Below are 23,310 nucleotides of genomic sequence, written 5' to 3' on the forward strand. Positions count from 1 at the left end.
TCAGTGTTGCAGTACTGATTCTTGGGTTTTTCTGTCATTCAGAAACCAACAGCTAACCTGATTTCCAGTGTGTTTACATCATTCTTGGCAGACGGCCATCTGAAGACCGATATCTAGAAGTCATTGTATAAGAGGGATGTCTGGCACTATCTTCAATTCTTTCTAGCCGTGCAGTCTAGTGCCCTACTTTGTTAACTGATGTTCACAGTCTGTCAGTCAGCTCATTTATTTTTCAGTTATTTCTTCCTGCTTTCAGACAAGTACCCCACTGGGGAATTTTCTCTTCTGATTTAATGTTTAAAAAAGTCAACAAATACTAAAAATTTGGGAAGCAAATCCTGAATAAAGATTTTCATTCTTTGTCAGTTGTCAGGATTGTGCTAGTTTTCGAGCTGAGAGAGATTTCATGCTTGTAATTTCTGGCTTAAAAAATGTTTCTGCTTTTAACATGGATTGGCTTAAAAGAGACATTTGTATCGGAATTTTGAAATATAATTCAGAACGGACTTTCTTCACATATTGTGGCCCTAATTTTCAGTGGGGGGAAAAATGTCTGAGTGGTCCAACTTTGGAGATAACTCTGTAGTGGTCAAGTGCTTGGATTTCCTTTTTATGATATGCCTACTTTTGTGAAGCTCCAAAATCCATCCATTCCAATGCTGGAAGCACAGATGCCTCCAGATGGTACACATTGTCATGTTACATACCAGATTAGGCTGAATGCACTTTGTCTTTGTGACCTTCATCTGTTTTCTGCTGCTTGCACACTTTCTATTTCAGTTGTAATGCTTGTTGGTAGGTTCATACATCTAATGCCTAAATTGCATTAACCTTCAAAGTGCTTATTTAATCGAGTTAGACCCATGAGCTGTACTGGCCACCAGCACTGTATGGGTGAGGTACAAGATGCAAGACACTATCACAGGTACCAGAAGTTTAGACTGCAACCTAGATTAGACAATGAGAGAAGTTTGTGGCCTTCACTGTGGCCCTGAAAGTGGTAGTACTGGGGGATGGCCAGTACAGGGACAGGCCTGTGTCATTGCTAACAAATGGAAGGTAAGGTGGCCAGAGACCAGGCATTGGCTATAGAATTTTTCTTTGAAGTCTATGAGATGGCTTTTTGTTCCTTGTAGGATACAAGCAGCCTGTCGGAAGGTAATGGACCAACTTACCTGTTGTTGGTTTCAGAATACAGGAAGTGTGTCCCTAGCATCAGCGTTGGACTTTTGCAACATTTGAGTCAGCAGCAAACTTCTTTGCTGGGTCATTCATAACATGATGATGTGTCTCTACAGTAAATGGAGTGAATTTAGTGCTAAGAAGTCAGGCTTAAAGTGTTTTTTGTTTTGTATTAACCTGTTCAGTTGCTTAGTTGTAGGTAAAGGTTGAGAAACAATAGTGGTCTAGTCTTGCTTGTTCAGTCGTGCTATTTTGAACCTTAAGGGTGCTAATAAGTGAGCTCTAAATGTAGAGGCTTTATTTCCTTCTTTGAGGATGATCCACATTTGCAAGTATTTTTGAATGAAGTCAGAAATTAAGTGTACACGTTTATTTTGGCATTTATTTAAAAAGAAGCATTTTTGAAGCAACTCCTTATATTTTTGATTTTTCATTGCAGCAATTCAGTTTGTACTCAGTGATGAGTTTAGCCATCTTCGACCAGAACAGAGACTGGCTCTGTTGCATGTAAGTACTGCCAAACTATCAGTTTTGTGATCAATAATTACATGAAAGAATGACAACAGTAGAAGTTATGTTTTTATCTTCACATTTACATTTCAGTACAAAACTGTGTATTTGCTGTACAGTTTCATATTAATGTCTGTATCGTTGATGCAACTTTTCTCAAGTGTTATAATTTTTCATTCTTTAGCCTTAAATTGACATGTTAATTGCTTTCCTCAAAGTATGAAAGTATTACTTTGAGTTTCTGCTGAGGATGAAGGACTTGGATACATGAAGTACTGACTGAAATCACTGTAGCAGTATTCTAAATAGATGGGTTTTCACCACTCACATTTGGCTGGGGTACCAAAACCTAAACCATCCATGAGCCATATGATGTTCATCGTGTTTCACTGTTACAGTCATGACTGTAGGGTTGTTCCCTGCCGGCAGGCAGTCCTCTGTCGGCCAGAATCCCAAAGTCTGGGTCCGGCGTCGGCTGTTCAACCATGCTCCCTGACGTCAGAGCGCCAGGAGTACAAAGCTGACAGCCGACGCCATGTTCCCCAGTCTTTCTTGCCGTGCGGTGATAGCAGTTCGCAAGTGCTGGTCGGCTGACTCCTGACAATCTTTTCTGAACAAACTTCAGTCCGAAGACTTTCTTCTCCTACTCAAAGCTAAGTACCCCGTTGGGGAAACTTTTTTCTTGCTCCAGTCCGATGTCAGAAAAAGTTAATAATAAACTAAATAAAATTAAATAATTAAATTAATAATTAAATAAATAAGTAAAGTAGAAGGGGCGGCTAAAAGGCCCTGCAAGACTGCAGAAGCAAAGCCTGCCCTAGACTTAGAGTAGAGAGGTAGATTGTAGTGCTTTGAAAAAGTATGCACTGAACTCCAAGTTGCAGCTTCCAAAATGTCTTTGGTAGGAACTCCCCTGAGGAAGGCAGCTGAAGTGGCAGCAGCTCTGGTGGAATGAGTCCAGATACTCCTGGGATTTGCTTTCCATGGTGTGAATAACAAAATCTGATTCCATGAGCAATCCATTTAGAAATGGTCTGTTTTGAAATGGCTTTACCTTGGGAACTTGAAGCATAAGAAACAAACAATTGCTCTGATTTTCTGATGTCCTTGGTTCTGTCCAGGTAAAAACGTAGTTGTCTGTGTACATCCAAGGAATGTAAGATCCTTTCCCCTTTATTTTGAGGAGTGGGGAAAAATTGGCAAGTGGATAGTTTGATTTAAAGCCACTTTGGAAACCACCTTAGGCATGAATGTAGGATTAGTCCTCAAAGACACCCTGTCTTGATGAAAAATAATATAAGGTTCCACAGCCATAAGAGCTTGCAACTCTGAAACTCTCCTGGCAGAGGTCAGAGCTAACAGGATGGCTGTTTTCCAAGATAAAAACTTGATGTCAGAAGAGGCAGCAGGCCCAAAAGGAGGTAAGGTGAGCTTTTCCAAAACATAGTTGAGATCCCAAGCAGGAATGGGAGGAGATCTAGGAGGTCTTAAGTTCTTAGCTCCTCTGAGAAACTGTCTCATGAGCTGGTGGGAAAAGATTGGAGGGTCTGTATTATAATGAGCGGAAATAGCAGAGGCATGCATCTTAATGGAAGAGAGAGACCCTTATGTAAGAGATCTGTCAGGTAAAGTAAAATCAAAGGAATGTTAGGAAGAAGAGGATCAGAATCCTGAGCTTGCATCCAGGAACAAAATCTTTTCCATTTTCCTGCATAAGATTTTCTAGTGCTAGGGCGTCTGGCTTCTAAAATGACATCCATAACCTGCTTGGGTAGGAGAGAAGGAATCAAAGACCCTGGATTAACGAGGCCGCCAGGCTGAGAGTTCTGACATGGGAGTGTAGAACCTGACCCTGATGTTGGGACAGAAGGTTCGGAGTCTGTGGTAAAACCCAAGGGGGCTCCAGACATAGGTTTTTCAGAGTAGGGTACCAAAACTGTCGAGGCCAATTTGGGGCCAGCAAGATTATCATCTTGGACTTGTCCTGTTTGATCTTTAATAATACCCGTGGAAGAAGAGGAAGAGGCGGAAAGGCATATCCCGAGAGGTTTCTCCAACTGAATGATAGTGCATCCACTTTCCAAGCTTGTTCGTGGAAAGTCCTGGTGCAAAAATTCTGTAGTTGATGATTGAGATGGGATGCAAAGAGGTCTATCTGAGGACATCCCCAGACTGCTGTTATCATCCTGAATATTTCGGTGTCCAGCATCCACTGTGGATCCGAAGGTTTCTGCTCAGACTGTCTGCCAGGAAGTTTTGCTTCCCTGGTAGAAACTGAGCTTGAAGGTCCAGATTGCAAGCTAGAGCTGTGTTCCATAGATCCATGGCTAGTCTGCAAGGGGGTAGGAATGAGATCCCCTTGCTTGTTTATGTACCACATAACTGTGGTGTTGTCTGTCCGTATCAGTAGTTGTCCTGGTTGTAGAAGATTCCTGAAGGCCATTAGAGCTTTCTGAACGGCTAACATTTCCTTTAAATTGATATGCAGGTGCTTCTGATCCTTTGTCCAAAGGCCCTGCAGACAGTTGCCCTGAAAATGGGCTCCCCATGCATAATCCGAGGCACCCGTGGTTAGTATCTGAGTGGCAGGAGGCAGACAGAAGGGTTTTCCTTTGTTTAGAGTACATGCCTTGGACCACCAAAGGAATTCCTTTTGAAGACAAGGCAGGACGGAGATCAGTATGTCTAAACTGTGGCAATGCTGAGACCATACACTTTTAGGTACCACTGTATTTTCCTCATGTGTAGTCTTGCATATGGTACGAGAAGGATGCAGGAGGCCATGTAACCCAAAGCCTGCAGGAATCTCCTTGCAGATAACTGAGTTAAAGTTGCCAAGGTTTTGAAAGTTGAAGCCAGCTGAAACTGTTTTTCGTATGTCAGAAATGCCATCTGGGTTGTTGTGTTTAAAGAAGCGCCCAGAAAAATTATCTGTTGTGAGGGTGTCAAATTTGACTTTTTTATGTTTACAGTGAATCCCAGGAACTTGACGAGATCCTGAACAAACCGTAGATGCTGGAGTAAGACCTCCTTGCTGTCTGCCTGAATAAGACAGTCGTCCAGATAAGGGTAAATTTGAATTCCCTTGAGTCTGCAGTAAGCTACTACTGGAGCCAGGCATTTGGTGAAGACCCTGGGCACAGTAGACAATCCAAAGGGCAGCGCAGAGAATTGAAAGTGCCTCGATCCGGCCTTGAACTTGAGGTATTCTCTGCGTTCCTGCCTGATGGGAATGTGTAAATATGCCTCCTTTAAATCCAAAGTTACCATCCATGCATTTTTGGACAGCATTGGAAGTAGCTGCTGTAGAGTAAGCATCTAGAATTTTGGAATCTCTAGAAAGGTGTTCAAGACTGACAGATCCAGAATGGGTCTCCATGAATTTTGCTTCCTGGGGACTAGAAAGAGCCTTGAGTAAAAATCTTGTCCCATCTCTGAAAGTGGAACTAGTTCTATGGCTTTCATAGCCAAAAGAGCTTCCACCTGGTTTAAGGCCTCTGTCCATTGATGTTTTGGAAGATCTGGCCATCCACTTGGCCTTGGTAGGGTATGAAAATGGAATTTGTAACCTCTTGAAACCACATCCAGAACCCACTTGTCTTGGGTTATATGAGTCCAATTTCGGTGAAAAAGAGAAAGTTTTCCTCCGAGAGAGGCTTCCAGGCAAGAAGTTCCTGCAGCCCAACAGAGGGAGTCATTGAGTCTGTTTCCTATGAGTTTGCGACCTGTCCTCTCCTCCCCTAGGGGTGGAAGCAGTCCACTGTTTTGGTCTAGAAGAGGCTTGTGTTTGAGGCCTTCCTCGGGAGCGTCTGTATCTACCCCTCTGAGGCCTGTCTGAATTGGGAAAGGACCAATTTTTTGTAGGCCAATTCCTGCTAAATCTTGGTGGCTGTACTTGTAAGAAATCTTTAACTGTTTGCATGGATTTCGCCTTGTCCTCCATCTTTTTAATCACCTCTTCAGCTTTAGATCCAAACAAAACATTATGCTGATCAGGAGCATCCAATAATTTAGCTTTTACTTGTTCTGGCAAATTTTGTTCCTTTAACCATGCATGCCTTCTAATTACTGTGCCAGAGGCAGCAGCCCTACAAAAAACCTCCAAGGCATCAAATCCACAGTGTAAACCATGCTTCCCAACTTGTTCAGTGGCATGCATTAAGTCATGTAATTCCTTATCATCTGCACAGGCGGAAATGGAAGTAAGCTTTTGTTTTAAAACAGACAAGAGAAATTGCTGGTATTTCAGCATATGAAACTGACAGTTTAAAGCCCTAATAGATAAAGTAGCAGAAGTGTACACTTTTTTGCCCCATCTTTCTAAAGATCTAGAATCCTTCTCAGTGGGAATGGGGTTTTTAGCGGAAGCGGCCTTAACTCCCTTAGGACCCTGAGAAATGGTTTCAGGGTCAGCAGTAGGGTTCTTGTATAAAAACTGGTGGGAATCAGGAACCCTGTAATATCTATCAGGCTTAACAGGAGCAGGAGGAAAAGAGTCAGGGGTTAAGGTAGCCTCCGAAAAAGCATCATCCACAATATCCAAAATAGGAGGAATAGCCAGGGGTCTATGTTGGGGAAGAAGAAGAAAATCCCTTAGTCTTTTCTTAGATTCCGAATACTCCTGTCCTTCCCAGTGAAAATGTTCCCTCATTTCATGCAAAGTTTCCCCAAAAGAGAAATCCTCAGGGGGAGAAGCTGAAGGAATGGATTCCTCAGCATCAGAATCCTCATAAGGAGGGAAGGAATATTCCTGGTCAGATGAAGAAACTGAAGAAACAGAAGCCTGATCAGAGGAGTCATAATAAACTTCCTGCCTTGGCCTTTTATCTGGAGGGGGATATGAACCCCTAATCATAGTAAGTAAATCCTCCGCCATCTTAAGTAACTGTTTCTGTGACTTGGGAGCCGGATCAGAAGAGGTCTGTGTTGCAGTCTTTGATTTGGAAGGAGTCTTTGCCTTTGTCTTTGGCTTTGCCTTTATTAGAAGCTGAGTAGGCCTGAAAACCCCTTCGGAAGCCGGTACCTGCACAGCGGCTCCGGACCCATCCGAAGGAGCATTGTCCGAAGGTCCTGCAATAGAGATATTCAAAGGCCTAGTTGGCTCCTCGTGGGAGTCCGTTTCGGCCATCGGTTCCGAAATGGCTGACGACAGGGGCTGCAAAAGCGCCTCACTGACGACGGCCGAACCCGAAGCTGGCTCCGCTTGTGTGATATCGTCAGATTTGGATCTCGGAGGCCTGTCTTTGTCCTTGCGTCGTTTGTGAACTCCGGTAGCCGGAACCGTATCCGACGATATTTTGTAATTAAAACGCCTACCGAAGTAATGAAATGCAAAATCGTACTTTCGTTTAATTGTACGTTGATTGAATCTAGCACAAAACCGGCAACTAGCTACGTCGTGGTCAGGGCCTAAGCAAGGAATACAGTAAGAATGAAAAATCCTTATGAGGTATTTGCTTCCCACATGAAATACAATTATTAACTTTTTCTGACATCGGAGTGGAGCAAGAAAAAAGTTTCAACGGGTACTTAGCTTTGAGTAGGAGAAGAAAGTCTTCGGACTGAAGTTTGTTCAGAAAAGATTGTCAGGAGTCAGCCTGCCGGTACTTGCGAACTGCTATCACTGCACGGCAAGAAAGACTGGGGAACATGGCGTCGGCTGTCAGCTTTGTACTCCTGGCGCTCTGACGTCAGGGAGCATGGTTGAACAGCCGGCGGACCCAGACTTTGGGATTCTGGTCGACCGAGGACTGCCTGCCGGCAGGGGAGAACCCTACAGTCATGACTGCAACAGTGAAGACACTCGAACATCTACATTTATGTTAAGTGTACACAACTGTACTTTCATAGGTTCATACTAGGCTATCTGCCCTAGGGCATTTATAAGCCTAGCCGGAGTGTGTTTGGCTTTCACCACCCATTTTAAATGAATTTTGCTATGCCCTTTTTCGAGGTTAGTATACTGTGCCTCTGTCTAACAGTGACACAGAAGTGATACCCGGGGTAAACCTACGATCTCCCATCCACTCATCAAGATTCCTCTTGAAGAGAATCAATGAGGGACTCTGCCTAACCTGGACTGGGATTTTATTCCAGAGTGAAGGGAGCCTCTGGGTTATGAATCTGTCCCTCCAGCATGTCCTATTTATTTCAGTGCTGAGGTTCAAGTCTCTTGAGCGGGTAGCTCGATGGGATTTGGATTTTCTGAGGTGCAGCATGTCCATTAATTCCGGGTTGGACATGGCTTTATACGTCAGGCACAGATTGCCTCTGAGCAAGCGGTATGCCACTGAGTAGAGCTGGAGTTTCTTTAACTGGGCAACATATGGCATCTGTTTGAGCCCTTTGATCCTCTTGGTGAGGTACTTTTGGGGTCTTTCCAGTTGCTGCAGATGTCTGGTAAGGTACATCCCAAAAGGGGCATTGTACTCAATTATGGGCCTGATGAGGGATGAGTAAAGAGGCACGATGACCTCCCTTGATCTAGATGTGAATCCCTTCATGATTAGGTGGGCTATATAAAATGTTTTTCTAACCACTTTGGCCACGTGGTTTTCAAATGAGAGATTGCTATCAACTTGGGTCCCCAGGTCCTTAATTACTTCTTCCGTACTTAATGGATTACCACCTATGTGATAATTTGTGGGCACTTTGTTTTTGTCAAAGGGGATGACTGTACACTTTTTGGCGTTTAGCTTGAGGCCATGGCTCTGGCACCAGTTGTCTGTTTTTATGAGGCCCTTTTGTAGGATGCTTGTGTCGGCTGGAGAGTCGATTATGGCGCCTAGTTTGCAGTCATCTGCGAACTTGGTCAGCCGCAGTCCTTCCGTGTTGGCCTGTACCTCCGAGAAATATATACCGAACAAGAGAGGTCCCAGGACTGAGCCTTGTATGACCCCAGCCCACAAGTGTAGGGGTACATAAGCAGTCTTATGAGCTTGAGTCCTCAGACTGTCTCGCCCCCAGTCCAAATGCATGTCTCATACCAGTCCATCTGATCTTTGTGTCATTTGTACTGAAGCCTTCTGGTATTCAGATAACTTCCTTTTTGTTTATACTGTTTATCTGTGATATTTTTAAATGTCAGCCTTCAGGAGGAAGTGCGAGTTCAACAGGCAGATTCCCAGCAAATACTTCCAGTCAGAGTGCCTTGTATGCTTAGGCACAGAGCACAACTACAAATCTTGTTTTACCTGCTTTGTCTTCTGTCATTTTTCTTAGGGGCATCATCCTCATAAAGGATGACAGAAGACAAAGTATGATGTTATGCAGTCCTATCTCACCGTACTTCTTGCTGGATGGGTTCAGAGCCAGTATTCGGCTCTGACTCTGCTGATACTAAAGCTCGAGAGCTTTTACTGGCTCGAGGCTAACCCCTATCCCATGGTGCCTCACGGCAATTCCCTAGATCTTGTTTCCCACGAAAGCTTCGAGGTTGTGTCTTACTGGCTCGTTGGCTAACAGTTTATTTATTAAATTTAGTCCTTTTTCTTGACTTTTATTAGCATTTTACAGTCTTTAATACTTTTATCTCTTGTGTGACTGTTATTGAGAGTTTGACCCCTATTCTTTCCACTAGGATTGTGTGGCCCATTTAAGTTACAGGGCTGTAGTGCCTGTTTAAGTTAGAGAGCCTTTCCTCCCTGAGTGTGTGTCTTACATTAAAAAAAAAAAAAGTTATATATCTCCTTTCTTCTTACTATCCTTTGTTAGTAGTTAGTACTTGGATTGTAGTATTGTAGTTGTTGCTTGTCTAGCTAGTCTATAGTTTAGTCAATATGTGTAAAGAAAAGGATAGAGAGCATAAGGATCATCGCCCTTCAGGGTTTAAAAAGTGCGATAGAGGCTCGCAGAAAATGTCTTTGACAGACCGTCACACCAGTTGCATGTACTGTTTAGGTGAAGCTCATTTGCAAGAGCCCTGTATCTTTTGCCATGCGTTTAGCACCAGGGTCTTGAATGAGAGGAAACTAAAACTAATAGCGGTTTTATGACCAGTTCCTTCCAGGAACAGCTGGAACTTGGTCAGGCAGCTCCTAAGTCTTCAAAACGAAAATGTTCGGCACCAGCTTCGGAGCCATCAAAAAAGACCAAAGTGTCGGAGCCAAGGAGTTCTGGCTCCAATTCAGCTTCATCCACATCTCCGTCTCCTCTGTGCTGAGGCAACCTTTGGTACCAAGAATTTTACCGGATATTGATGTTGTCACCCACCTTGAGATCTCCTATTTTGGAGAGGAGGAGATCTCCTTCTGTCTCCACCAGATCCTCCAGGACACACTCAGATGAGGACATTGAGCGGGTGGTGAAGACATTGCTTTCAGATCCAGCTTTGGCAAAGAAATTGGCCCCTCCAGCCCCAAAGGCTTCTGAGCCGATCCCCTTACCTGCCACTGTTCCTCCTCAGACTGCTTCGCTCTCGGAGCCTATTACTTCAGGTTCTTCAGTCTTGGATCAGTCGGTTCCAGGGATCCTCCCCACTTCCTCGGAACCGATTACTCTATCCTCGGTGGCTCAGTCTGGAGCCGAGGGATCTGGGAACCGACGCTCTCGAGTCAACTCCGAGGGGGACAGTCACCCTGGGTTTTCTTCTGAACCGACCCTCCCTCTCAGTGCTTCTGCTCGACACGGCTCGGCTCCCACTTCTGCTTCGGAGCCATTCCCCCTTGCTAGGAGCCGACCATCCATCTCTTAGGAGTGGAGGTCTTCTTTGGAGCAGGGGGGAAAGGCTTTCGAAGCTGTAGAGAAGGCTTTATCTTGTGCTAAGGCCATACCGTGGGAACCTGTATCCCACCAGCAACAGGCAGCAACCTCTTCCCCCTTGCCACCCCCTCAGCATAGGGAATCGGAGGCCCAAGCAGCCCCCATTGAAGGTGCCCCCTCTTTCGAGACCTCCCCAGATAATCTCACTGGAGAGCTCCCTCTGAAGAGACTGTGTAAGAGGAAGCATGTTGTGACTCACCTGAGTCTGTCACTTCTGACACTGATTTAGAGGAATTAGAAGGGTCTCCTAAATCCTCCTCTGAGGAAGGTCTCTTTTTTTTTTCTGACATCCTAGAAATCCTTGGACAAAGGGGTGATTGGAAGACGTCGAACGCTACTGAGGATGAATTAGTGTATCTTGAGGCCTTTGGTTCCCGACCTTCCACCTCCTGGGTGACACTGCCTTATGACCAACTCTTGGGGGTCATATCGCGGAAAGCCTGGACCTCCCCAGACTCAGTGGAGCCCGTCCCGAGGAGGCCAAATAAATTTATGACAGCACATGAGGATAAGACTTTCCTTAGCAAAGGAGTTCCTGTTGATGCTATGGTGGTAGCAGTGGCCACCAAGAAGGAGTTATCTGCAACATCTTCTAATATCCATCCTCCTAACAAGAGTCCAGGACGATGGATAGGTATAGGAAGTGTACCTTCTCTTCAGCTGCATTTACTTTAAGATCGCTGAATTCCCTTACCCATTTTACTCGTCTTCAGAGGGATCTCCTGAATGAGTTAGGCGATACCCTCCAGGGTTCAGTAGCTCTGGGTTCCATGGTTAAGGTTTCTGTGCAGCTCTCCACCCTTACATTGATAGCGAACTCCTCCATGAGGCTGATATCGTACGAAGGAGACGGAGCGAGTAGGGCAGCCGTAGCAGGAATATCCCTCAGGAGACATTCTTGGATGCACCTTTGTATTTTCATGGAATCCTTAGTCTTCCTTCACTAATGTCCCGTTTGATGGTTAATCTCTTTTTGGACCCCATATGAAAGAGACTTTGACCAGGTGCGAGCAGGAAGAGAAAAACCTTAACTGCCATCGGAGTCCGTTTCTCCCTCCCATCTAAACCCTATCCCGGGGGTAATACGGGAGGGAAAATGTGGTTCCATAAATCTCAAAAAGGTTTCCCTCCGGCACAAGGTCAACCCTCCCCTAGAGGCAGAGGAGGAGGATATAATGGAAGACGCCACCCTCGTGGCAGAGGAGGTCCGCAATATCAGGGAGATAGAGAAACCTTCTCTGATCATCCCTTCCTTCGCCCCTGAGGGGGTTGCCCGACTGTCCATCTCTGGAGGCAGTCTGAGGTCATCTATCGCTGTACCAAAGTGCCTGGCTAAGCATTTCACAAGCTCATTGGGTACCCACCATAATATCCAGAGGTTATCTGATCCCCTTTGTTTCCGAACCCCCAACAAACCGGTCTCTACCAGCCGTACCACCCATTCAGCTAGACTACTGTGCAACATCAGAGGTCATCTTGTTGCTGCAAAAAAGAGTCATCCAAGAAGTCCCCACAGAGCAAAGAGGATCCGGAACTTACTCTCGATTCTTTTCTTTTTAATTTCGAAAAACGGGTCTGGAGATCAGTTCTAGATCTCAGCAGGCTCAACAAGTCCATAAAGAAATCGAAGTTCCGAATGATCACTATGCAGTCGATATTTCCCTTTATCGGGAAGGACAATTGGATGTGCTCAATAGATCTCCAGGACGTGTACTACCACATCAAAATGGACAGGCGCTCCAGGAGACACTTGCGCTTCCGGCTGGGAGCAAGTAATTTTCAGTTCAGAAGACTGCCCTTTGGTCTCACTACAACCCCCAGAGTGTTCGCCAAATGCATGGCAGTGGTTACGGCTCACCTGAGACGTCAAGGATTCCAGGTGTTTCTGTACCTAGACGACTGGCTCCTCACTGCTACCACCAAGCATCAACTCATCAGAACCAGGGACGAGACTCTATCCTTGTGTGCCAGTCTAGGAGGCATCACAGTCGACCTAAAAAAGTCAGCTTTATCTCCTTCGCAGCACATTGCATTCTTAGGCTCAGAAATAGACACAATCACCATGTCAGCAAGACTGACACCAGAAAGAGTAGTCTCTGTATGCAATCAAGTCAGATCCTTGCTAAACGAGCAAAAGGTTCAGGCCAGGGTAGTCCTTCAAGTCCTAGGGACTATGGTTTCCTTCATCCTATTAGTTCCTCTAGTCCGTCTACACATGAGGATACTTCAGTGGCTGTTATTTGTCCAATGGTCGATGCAAGACCTTCCATTGTCTCATCAGATTTTTATAACAGACACCTGCAAGAAGGATCTGGCATGGTGGTTGCACACAGAACAACTTCTCCTAGGTCATCCACTTGTTCCTCCCCAAGAGTGACCACTCACTAACTTACATCATTAGACACAAATCAAACCTAGCCTTACCCACCACCTACAAAACACTGAGATCTAAAAAACGATTCAATTCTGATCAGTTTCTCGCTGAACTAAGACAATGTAATTGGTCCCAAATAAAACTTCTTCCACTAAATGATGCTGTCGAATACTTTAATTCTATATTCCTCTCCATACTAGACAACCATGCCCCAAGCCGCACTATTAGAACCAAAGCTAAAACAGCTCCCTGGCTATCCAACAATAAGCAGAAAATTATTCTTGGAAACAAAGCATGAGATAAATGGCGCTCCACTAAGAATCTAACTGACAACCACAAATTCAGAGAGCTTAGAAATAGTACAAAAAAAGCCATCCTGGCAGACAAAAAGAACTATTACTTTCAACTACAACAAACCACCAAAAGAGAACCCAAAAATTCTGGGCTAGTATTAATCTTCTATCCCCAGGTCAGTCACGTACTCAAATCCCAGGACTCTAATCCAGACAATCCTAAACAAATAGCTAATGACTTCAATTCTTTCTTCACCAATACCATCCAAACTCTAGCAAATCACTTACCTCGGACATCTCTAAATTACCCTCTCCTGCTCCACATAATTTTCTTCCCTTTCCCTGCAACCTGTACCTACCTCATTTATCCTATCCCTACTCCAGAAACTTAGACCCACCACACCCTCTGCAGACAAACTTCCTGCAGAATTTCTGCAGATAGCTAAAGCTATTGCCTACCCCATCTCAATACTGATTAATAGATCTATAAAGGAAGGAATCTTCCCTTCCATCTGGAAAATATCTCACATCATCCCACTACACAAAGGGGGCAATTCTAATGACTTCTCTAATTTTCGTCCCATAGCATTGCTATCACCTATAGCCAAAATTATGGAAAAGTGCATCCATAAACAACTCCTTAACCACCTTCTCCATAACAACCTACTTGCTAACAGTCAACATGGTTTTAGACCTTCTCACAGTACCACTACTGCATTACTCTCCTTTACCAACACAATCAATCATAACCGTAACAACACTAACCCATCATCTTCCATCTTCATTGATCTTTCAAAAGCTTTCGACATGGTAAATCACAAGCTCCTTCTGCACATACTACAATCTCTCTCAATTCATCCATCTTCCTTATCCTGGTTTACATCTTACCTAGAACATCATAAGCAGGCAGTACTTTGGAAAAATTCACTATCGACTCTCCTTCCTATCTCTTTAGGAGTACCTTAAGGGTCTATACTTGGCCCACTCCTATTTTCTATATTTATTAACCACTCCACAGTCAGCTATTCCAAACACTACTTGCATACAATATGCAGACGATTCCACGATAATCTGCACTGCTTCCTCTCAGACTGAACTCCAGTCACTTACCCAAAAAGCTTTTTCCACTGTTGAACACTGGTTCTCTGACCGTTGCCTTCTCCTTAACCCAAAGAAAACAAAGTTGCTATTGTTCTCTCCTACACACAAATCAAGCTCTCTTAACTTCTCTATTACTTCCTCTGATAACACCCTGATTTCTCCTGATGCTACTACAAAACTACTAGGAGTAACTATTGACAACAATCTCAATTTTGATTCCCATATAAACAACACAATAAAAACAATAAACAAAAGATTGGTTCCCTCTATAGAATCAAATCATTCCTTACACCTGAAGCTCGGACCACCTTAGCCAGTTCTCACCTTATCTCTACCCTTCTATATGCTTCCACTATTTATACCAATCTCTCGAAATATAACCTCAAGAAACTTAGCACATCCTACTATAATATTGCCCGATTTGCCACAGGATCTCTCTTCAGAACCCATCACTGTCATAACCTAAAACAACTAGGCTGGCTGGAACTTCCTAACAGGCTGACTTATCAACAGCTCTTAACTGCTCACAAAATTCTTTATCAGCCTTCTAAAACACCTGTTCTCTCCAACCTCATTACACCATATAATAACTTGAAACAGCTACGCTCTGCAAACAAACTACTGGTTAATACTACCATACCCAATAACTCTGCTGGCAATAGCCTTTTTTCTAACTCTGTTGGACATATATGGAACAAACTACCATCTGATATCTCATCTTTGTCTAGTCCTCCACTCTTTAAAAAACAACTAAAGACACATCTTAACAAGCATTGGCTTTGCTCCTGTAACAACCCAGACTAACCTGTCTTGTATCCTTCCCTCCTAAACTCCTCCTCACATAACACACTAGAGAGATAAAAAAAAAAAAAAAAAAAAAAATATTTTTACTACTTTTTTCTAATTTTTCCATATTAGAAACTTATATCTAAGAATCTGTATAGCAAATATATGTTACAACTTTGTTTTAACTTGCCTCTCTCCAAAGATTTTATGTTCTGTCTTAATGTTTTAAGAATTTTAACTTGTTTGGACCATTACTGTGTATTATTTGTAAATTTCGTTGGAGCTTTTCTCCCCGGGCCTCCACTGAAAATGGACATATATCCAGCTGGACTAGCCCGGTCAACAAATGTAAAATAAATAAAATAAATAAAAAAAATAAGAGAAAGCAGTTTTGACCACGGATACTTTCCATATAGGGTGGGGGGGGATTATCTGGGAATGACAGTCCGAGGTACTTGGCAGAACCATGAGAACCACTTGCACATCAGTGTTCTGGAGATGAGAACTGTGCTGTATATGTTGCAAGCACTTAACAGCTCCCTTCCCACTGGGACAATTGCGATCCAGTCAGACAACATGTCTGTCGTGTTGTACATAAACAAGCAAGGGGGAACCAAATCTTATTTGCTTTGCCGAGAGGCCTTAAGAGTTTGGAAATGGACGATGGACACTCAACGCATTCTGGTAGCAATGTACATCCTTGGGAAATCCAGCGTAATAGCAGACAAACTCAGCTGAGCACTTCTGATGCCTCACAAGTGGTACCTGAATCCAGACGTTGCGAAAGAGATCTTTCACAGATGGGGCCAGCCTTGCTGCGACCTTTTCGCCACTCACCTGAACACCAAATGCAGCAGCTACTTTGCCTTCATTCCCCATCTGGGAATGTCACCCAGGGATGCTCTAGTCCACGATTGGCCCCCGGGACTTTATGCTTTTCCACCTGTCCCTCTCATCCCAAAGGTAATACAGAAAGCAAAACATTTCAGGAGTTCCCTGATCCTCATTGCTCCTTATTGGCCTCGACAAGTCTGGATGTTCTTCGTGTTTCACTGTTGCAGTCATTACATTTGGGGTAATCTGCTGGCAGGTTTCCCTCAGTCGGCCTGAATTCCCAAGTCTTGGGTCCTGCGTCGGTTGCTGTCTCCTCTTCCATGAAGTCAGGTCATCAGGGGTATAAAACATGCAGCCGACCCCCTTTTCCTTCGCCTTTCTTGCCGTGTGGTGCCCGAAGCAGAAGCATTTCGCAAGTGCCGGTCGGCCGACAACTAAAATATTCGAGTTTGAGTTTCAGAACCGAAGTCTTCACTAAAGCTAAGTACCCCGTTGGGGAAACCTTTTTTCTTGCTCCATACCGATGTCAGAAAAAGTTAATAATTGTATTACTTGTGGGAAGCAAATACCTCATAAGGATTTCCATTTATACTGTATTCCTTGCCTAGGCCCTGATCACAACATGCCTGGCTTGTCGGTTTTGTGCTAGATTTAACCAACGCACTATTAAGCGTCGGTATATTTTGGCCTCAAAGTATTTTGGAAACAGATTTAACTACCCAGAAATGTTGTCAGATAGCAAGTCGACTACTGGAGTTCATAAAAAAACGCAAAGAAAAGGACAGAGAAAGGCAGTCGAGATCCAAAACCGATGACTAAGCTTCTACTAAGCCAGTTGCTAGTTCGCTGGTACTCAGTGAGGCGCTTTCGCAGCCCCTGATACCTGCTACCTTCGAGTCGCAGGCCTCTACCGACACCCATGTGGAGTCCGGCATGCCACAAGATACTCAAGGTATTGGACCGATGGATGTATCTCCCTCGGATGGGTCCAGAGCCGCTGAGCAAGCACTGGCTTCTGAGGGTGTGTTCAGACCTCAACATTTGTATATCAAACCGACGACAGCTGCAAAACCGAAGACAAAAGCAACTTCTAAAACTAAAAAAAAACGACTCATGAGCCACGTGCACAGGCCTCTCTGCCTAAAAAAACAGATTATCAAAATGGCTGAAGACCTTATTACCTTGATCAGGGGTACCCATCCCCCTCCAGATGAGGCCTAGGCAAGACACCGATTATGAATCTTCAGATCAGGTTTCTATTTCTTCTGATCAGGAATTATCTATACCTCCCTATGAGGATTCTGATGCAGAGGAGTGTATACTATCTGCTTCTCCTCCAGAGGATTATTAATTTGGGGAAACCTTGCATACTTTGAGGGAGCATTTTCACTGGGAGAGTCAAGATTTCTCAGAATTAAAAAAGGCTCAGGGATTTTCTTCTTCTACCTCAGCACAGGCCTTTAGCCATTCCCCGTTTTAGACATTGTGGATGATGTGTTTTCGGAGTCAAGCTTGACACTTGACTCCTTACCTCCGGCTCCCAGTAAGCCTGACAGATATTACAGGGTCCCTGATTCGCATAAACTTTTATTTAGAAACCCTGCTGCTGATCCTGAAACTATTTCACAGGGACCAAAATAAGTTAAGGCCTCAACAGCAAAACATCCTACCCCTTCTTGACAGAGATTCAAGGGCACTGGACAGATGGGGAAAAAAGGTTTATACATCTGCAACCTTGGCAATCAGAGCCTTAAACTGTCAATTTCATATGCTTAAGTATCAACAACATGTTATGGGATTGCTGAAACAGAAAATTATGTTGATTTCTGAATGTGCAGAAAATAAAGAATTGCAGGAATTATTGCATGCAGCTGAACAGGTTGGAAAGCATACTTTGCAATGTGGTTTTGACTCCTTAGAGGCCTCCTGCAGGGCCGCAGTTAGTGGATCTGTGATTAGGAGGCATGCCTGTCTAAAGGAACAAAATTTGCCTGATCATGTTAAAGCTAAATTGCTAGATGCACCTTTACAGCATGATACTCTGTTTGGTATTAAGGCAGAAGAGGTTTTAAAGAAAATGGAAGACAAAACTAAGTCTATGCAAACTGTTAGACTTCTTACAAGTGCAGCCACCAAGATTCAGTAGACACTGGCTTACAAAGAATTGGTCCTTTCCTGTGTCCAACAGAGCTCAAAGGGGCAAATCCAGATGCCCTAAGGGTTCAAGATAGATACCAGGCGCAAGATTCATACAGGTCAAAGCAATGGGGCGCTTCTACCTCCAAATCTGGAGGAGATAAAGCGCAAACTTACAGAAAACAGTCCCAATGACTTCCCTCTGCCTACACCAAGCACTTATCTTTTGGCAGCACCCTTAGGGGGAAAATTAGCACTTTTGCTCAAAATTGGCAGTTAATAACCCAGGACAAGTGGGTACTAAACTTAGTATCACAGGGATACAGATTCCATTTCCACACTCTGCCAATGGCAAACGGTTGGCCAGATCTGCCCAAAAATCAATGGGCAGAGGCACAGAAAAAGGTCACATCCTCATGGATAATGGGGGCCATTCAGCCAGTACCAGAACAGGAAAAAGGACAAGGTTTTTACTCAAGACTGTTCTTGGTACCCAGTAAGGACAAGGCCTGGCAGACAATACTGGATTTATCAATTTTGAGCACATACCTGGACATTCCAAAATTCAAAATGCTGACTTTACAGCAGCTTCTGCCCATGCTGGGCAAGAATGCTTGACTGGTGACATTAGACCTAAGAGGCATACCTGCCTGTCCCAATAAGACAATCGTGCTGAAGATACCTCAGATTCAAGGCTGGATTAATGCATTACCAATTCTCTGCACTGCCCTTTGGCTTATCTACTGCGCCCAGGGTCTTCACAAAGTGCCTGGCACCAGTAACTGCATTTTGCAGACAAAAAAGTATTCAAATGTACCCTTACTTGGACGACTGTCTCATTCAAGCAGAGAGCAAGGACATTCTTCTTCAACACCTGGCGTTTGTGAAAAGGCTTCTAACATGCTTAGGGTACACAATAAACGAAAAGGAATCACAACTGGTACCCTCACAAAAGATAACATTTCTGGGTGCAAGCTTGAATACAACTGCCCAGATGGCTTACCTCACGCCAGACAAGCAAAGGCAACTGACATCTTACTTCAAACTGATGGCAACAAAAACCCAGTTATCTGCAAGACAAAGGCTTTGAGCTTCATGACATCCTGCATCCTACTGATTCCATATCCGAAAATGCATATGAGGAAACTTCAGTGGTACCCAAAAAGTTTATGGAGTCAACATTCTCAGAGTCTGGAAACAATGATTCCTCTCGTACCCTAGTTTCTGTGGTGTGCAAAGGCATGTCACCAAAACTTGGGATGGGCCTTCACTCTACCCCCTGTCAGCCAAACCTTAACAGACGCATCAGATTATGGCTGGGAGGCCCACATGGCAGGAAGATGCATTCAGGGCATATGGACCCCAAAACAAATGCATCTACATATCAACCAGAAAGAGATGCTAGCTGTTCAAAATGCCCTAACAGCCTTCAAGGACTTGCTTCATCCAGGACAACTACTGATAAAGACAGACAACACCACGGTCACGTGGTATATAAACGAGCAAGGGGGGCACACACTCATACCCCCTTCGCAGATTAGCCATGGCACTGTGGGACACAGCTTTGACCTACAAAATACATCTCCAAACTCAATTCCTGCCAGGAAAGCAAAATACTCTGGCAGACGATTTAAGCAGAAACCTTATGGACCCCCACGAGTGGAAGCTAAATCCACAAGTCTTCAGCATGATAACAGAGAAATGGAGGAGCCCAGACATAGATCTATTTGCCTCTCCTCAAAATTATCAATTGAAAAGATTCTGCACAAGGACTTATCACAGACAAGCATGGAAAGTGGACGCCCTATTCTTCAGTTGGAAAACCTATCAGTTTACGCCTTTCCTCCTCTGCCTCTTCTTTCCAAGGTCCTCCTAAAAGTCAGACAAGAGAAACCAAAGATGATACTAATTGCCCCGGACTGGCCCCGCCAATACTGGTACCCAGTCCTAAGGAACTTGTCTCAATACCCAGCTTGGACCTTACCTCAAAGACCTCAACTACTGTCCCAGCAAAACAATCGGATCCTGCACAATCAACTCCAGACACTGAACCTGGCAGCATGACTGATCATGTAGTTATGCAAACAACTCCTCTCAGTAAAGCTGTGATGGATGTCATTTTGGAAGCCAGAAGGCCTAGTACTAGAAAATCTTATGCTGATAAATGGAAGAGATGCTGTGCTTGGAATCAAGCACAAGGAACTGATACAGCAGAACAAAATATTCCTCAGATATTACAATACTTAACTGAGATGCTTGACAAAGGCCTATCTTTCACTTCAGTTAAAATCCATGCCTCTGCCATTTCGGCTCATTACAATACAGAGCCACCAATCTTTTCTCATCCTTTACTAAAGCAGCATCTTAGAGGAGCCAAAAATGTAAGGCCTCCTAGAAGAGCACCATTACCTGCATGGGACCTCAATTATGTATTGGAAAAGCTCACCCTGACTCCATTTGGACTAGCTGCTACCGCTGATATAAAGTTCTTATCATGGAAAACCGCTCTGCTACTAGCAATTACTTCAGCAAGAAGAGTTTCAGAGCTACAGCCCCTCATGGCTGTAGAGCCTTTTATCATATTTTACTCAGACATGGTGTCTCTGAGGACAAATCCTACATTTATGCCTAAGGTGGTTTCCAGTGTGGCTCTTAACCAAACAGTTCATCTTCCAACCTTTTATCCAAATCTGCAGAACAAGGGGGAGAGAATTCTGCATTCCTTGGACGTACACAGACAGCTTAGATTCTACTTGAGCAGGACTAAAGCTCTAAGAAAAACTGAGCAATTACTAGTGACATATGCTGCAGGATCAGAAGGAAAGGCTATTTCAAAGCAGACAGTTTCAAAGTGGATAAGCCACTGCATCCGTTTCTGCTACTTACACCATGGTAAACCTGTGCCCAAGGGCATTAGGTCTCATTCCACCAGAGCTGCAGCTACTTCAGCAGACTTTCTCAGAGGAGTAAAAACCAAAGACATTCTAGAGGCTGCTACTTGGAGTTCTATTCACACCTTTACAAAGCATTATCATTTGCGCCTCTAAGTCCAGGGCAGGCTTTTCCACTGCACTTCTGCAGGGCCTTATAGCTGCACCTAATGCTGTTTAGCTCCAGCCTCCCAACCATAGCTTTGGGATTCTACCGAAATGTAATGACTGCAACAGTGAAACACGAAGAACATAGTACAGTTGTGTACACTTACCATAAATGTAGATGTTCGAGTGTATTCACTGTTGCAGTCCAGGTTACCCGCCCGCCCATCCCCCAGTCATTCTGGAGTTTATCTTTCCTTCTCTATCTTCAACAACCTATGTGGTGTGTATGCTTGTAGATGAAGGTAAGTTTATATTGATGCGTGTGTGTGTGTGTGTGTGTGTGTGTGTGTGTGTGTGTGTGTGTGTATATATATATATATATATATATATATATATATATATATATATATATATATATATATATATATATATATATATGTATATACGTATATAAATATATATATTTTTTTATATATTTTTGCTACCTTTTTGGGGGCACCTGACATCTGGGGCAAGAAAAACTAAAGAAAATGGCGCCAGCTGCATGTTTTATATACCCCTGACGTCATGGAAGAGGAGACAGCAACCGACGCAGGACCCAAGACTTTGGAATTCAGGCCGACTGAGGGCAACCTGCCAGCAGATTACCCCAAATGTAATGACTGCAACAGTGAATGCACTCTTAACATCTACATTTATGGTAAGTGTACACAACTGTACTTTTCCCTTACTGTGGCTCTACCTTTTGGAGGAACCATGGATTCTGGACCCATTTCCAGACCTCCTGATTAATCAATCGGGGCAGTTCTATCCCACCATTCACACCCTCAAATTGACAGCATGGCTGCTCCAGTTTCACGAATAGCCAGGTGTATTCCCCTATCTCCTTTTGTCAAATACATCTGATCTCATCCCATAAGCCTTCCACTCAGAAACTATGTTCCAGCAAATGGAAAATGTTTTCTATTTGGGCTACAAACTAAGGCTTAGACCCATATATGGCTCCTATAGAATCTATTCTATCCTTCCTAGTGACAGTTTTTCATGAAGGAGCTGCAGCCGCTACAGTCCGAGTTTAGTTAGCTGCCATTTCCCATTTCCATTTTGGTTTCTTGGGAAATCCAATCATGTCACACTCCTTGTGCAAAACCTTCTTGAAAGGAGATGTTCATCGTGTTACACTGCTGCAGTCATTACACTTGGGTTATCCTGCAGTCAGGTAGTCCCGCAGTCGGCCAGAGTTCCAAAGTCTTGGTCCGGCGTCAGTTGCTGTCGCCTCCTCCCTGACATCAGTGCGACAGGGGTATATAAGATGCAGCAGATGCCATTTTTACCAGTCTTTCTTGCCGTGCGGTGCCGGAAGCAGAAGCAGTTCGCAAGTGCCGGTCGGCCGACTCCTGAGATTTTCATTCCGAATCCAGAACCAAAGTCTTCTAAAAGAGCTAAGTACCCCATTGGGGAAACTTTTTCTTGCCTCCGACCGATGTCAGTAAAAGTTGATAACTGTATTTCTTGTGGGAAGCAAATACCTCATAAGGATTTCCATCCTATTGTATTCCATGCCTAGGCCCTGACCACGACGTCACTGGTTGTCGGTTTTGTGCTAGGTTTAACAAGTGCACTATTAAACGTCGGTTTGATTTTGCCCGACATTATTATTTTGGTAGAAAATTCAATTACACCATGCCGTCGGAAATTCCGATGACCACAATGCATAAAAAGCGCAAGGACAGTCATCCGAGGCCCAAAACTGACGACGAGGCCTCTTCTAGGCCAGTCGCCGGTTCTCTGGTTTTCAGTGAGGCTGCTACGCAGCCCCTGACGACCGCTACCACAAACCGCTTCCGACTCCCACGTGGAGCTGGCTGGGACTTCGGACCCACTAGGTCTTCAGCTTACCGATCCTAAACCTACAGAGGAAACCGAAGTAGCTGAGCAATCCACAGTTACAGAGAGTGTTTTCAGACCTACCCAGTTAACCATTAAACCCTCTGTTAAGTCTAAGCCCCCCTTAAAAGCAAAGAAACAGACACAACTCTCTCCAGGACAGGCTTCCATGCCTAAGAAACAAATGCTAAAAATGGCCGAGGACCTAATCACCCTGATCAGGGGGTCCCATCCCCCTCCTGATGAAAAGCCCAGACAGGATGCAGACTATGAATCTTCTGACCAGGTGTCCATTTCCTCAGACTCTTCCTCGGACCTAGGATAGTCTTTACCCCGTTATGAGGATTCTGATGCTGAGGAATCAATTCCATCAGCCTCTCCGCCTGAGGATTACTCCTTTAGGGGAGAT

The 23,310-nt window shown here is 44.2% G+C and overlaps 1 protein-coding gene across 1 annotated transcript in view; it reads left to right on the forward strand.

Moving 5' to 3' along the window:
• The window catches only part of SMC3 (structural maintenance of chromosomes 3), a 2,445,376-nt gene that overhangs the window by 95,467 nt on the left and 2,326,599 nt on the right, over window positions 1-23,310 (forward strand). The window contains exon 2 of the mRNA XM_044056330.1: window positions 1,622-1,689. Within this exon, the coding sequence (XP_043912265.1) occupies window positions 1,622-1,689 (68 nt within the window). The remainder of the gene's footprint in view (window positions 1-1,621; window positions 1,690-23,310) is intronic.

Source organism: Protopterus annectens, chromosome 14.part0 (assembly GCF_019279795.1).
Source record: "Protopterus annectens isolate FY-2018-M chromosome 14.part0, PAN1.0, whole genome shotgun sequence".
In the NCBI taxonomy this organism is placed as follows: Eukaryota; Metazoa; Chordata; order Ceratodontiformes; family Protopteridae; genus Protopterus; species Protopterus annectens.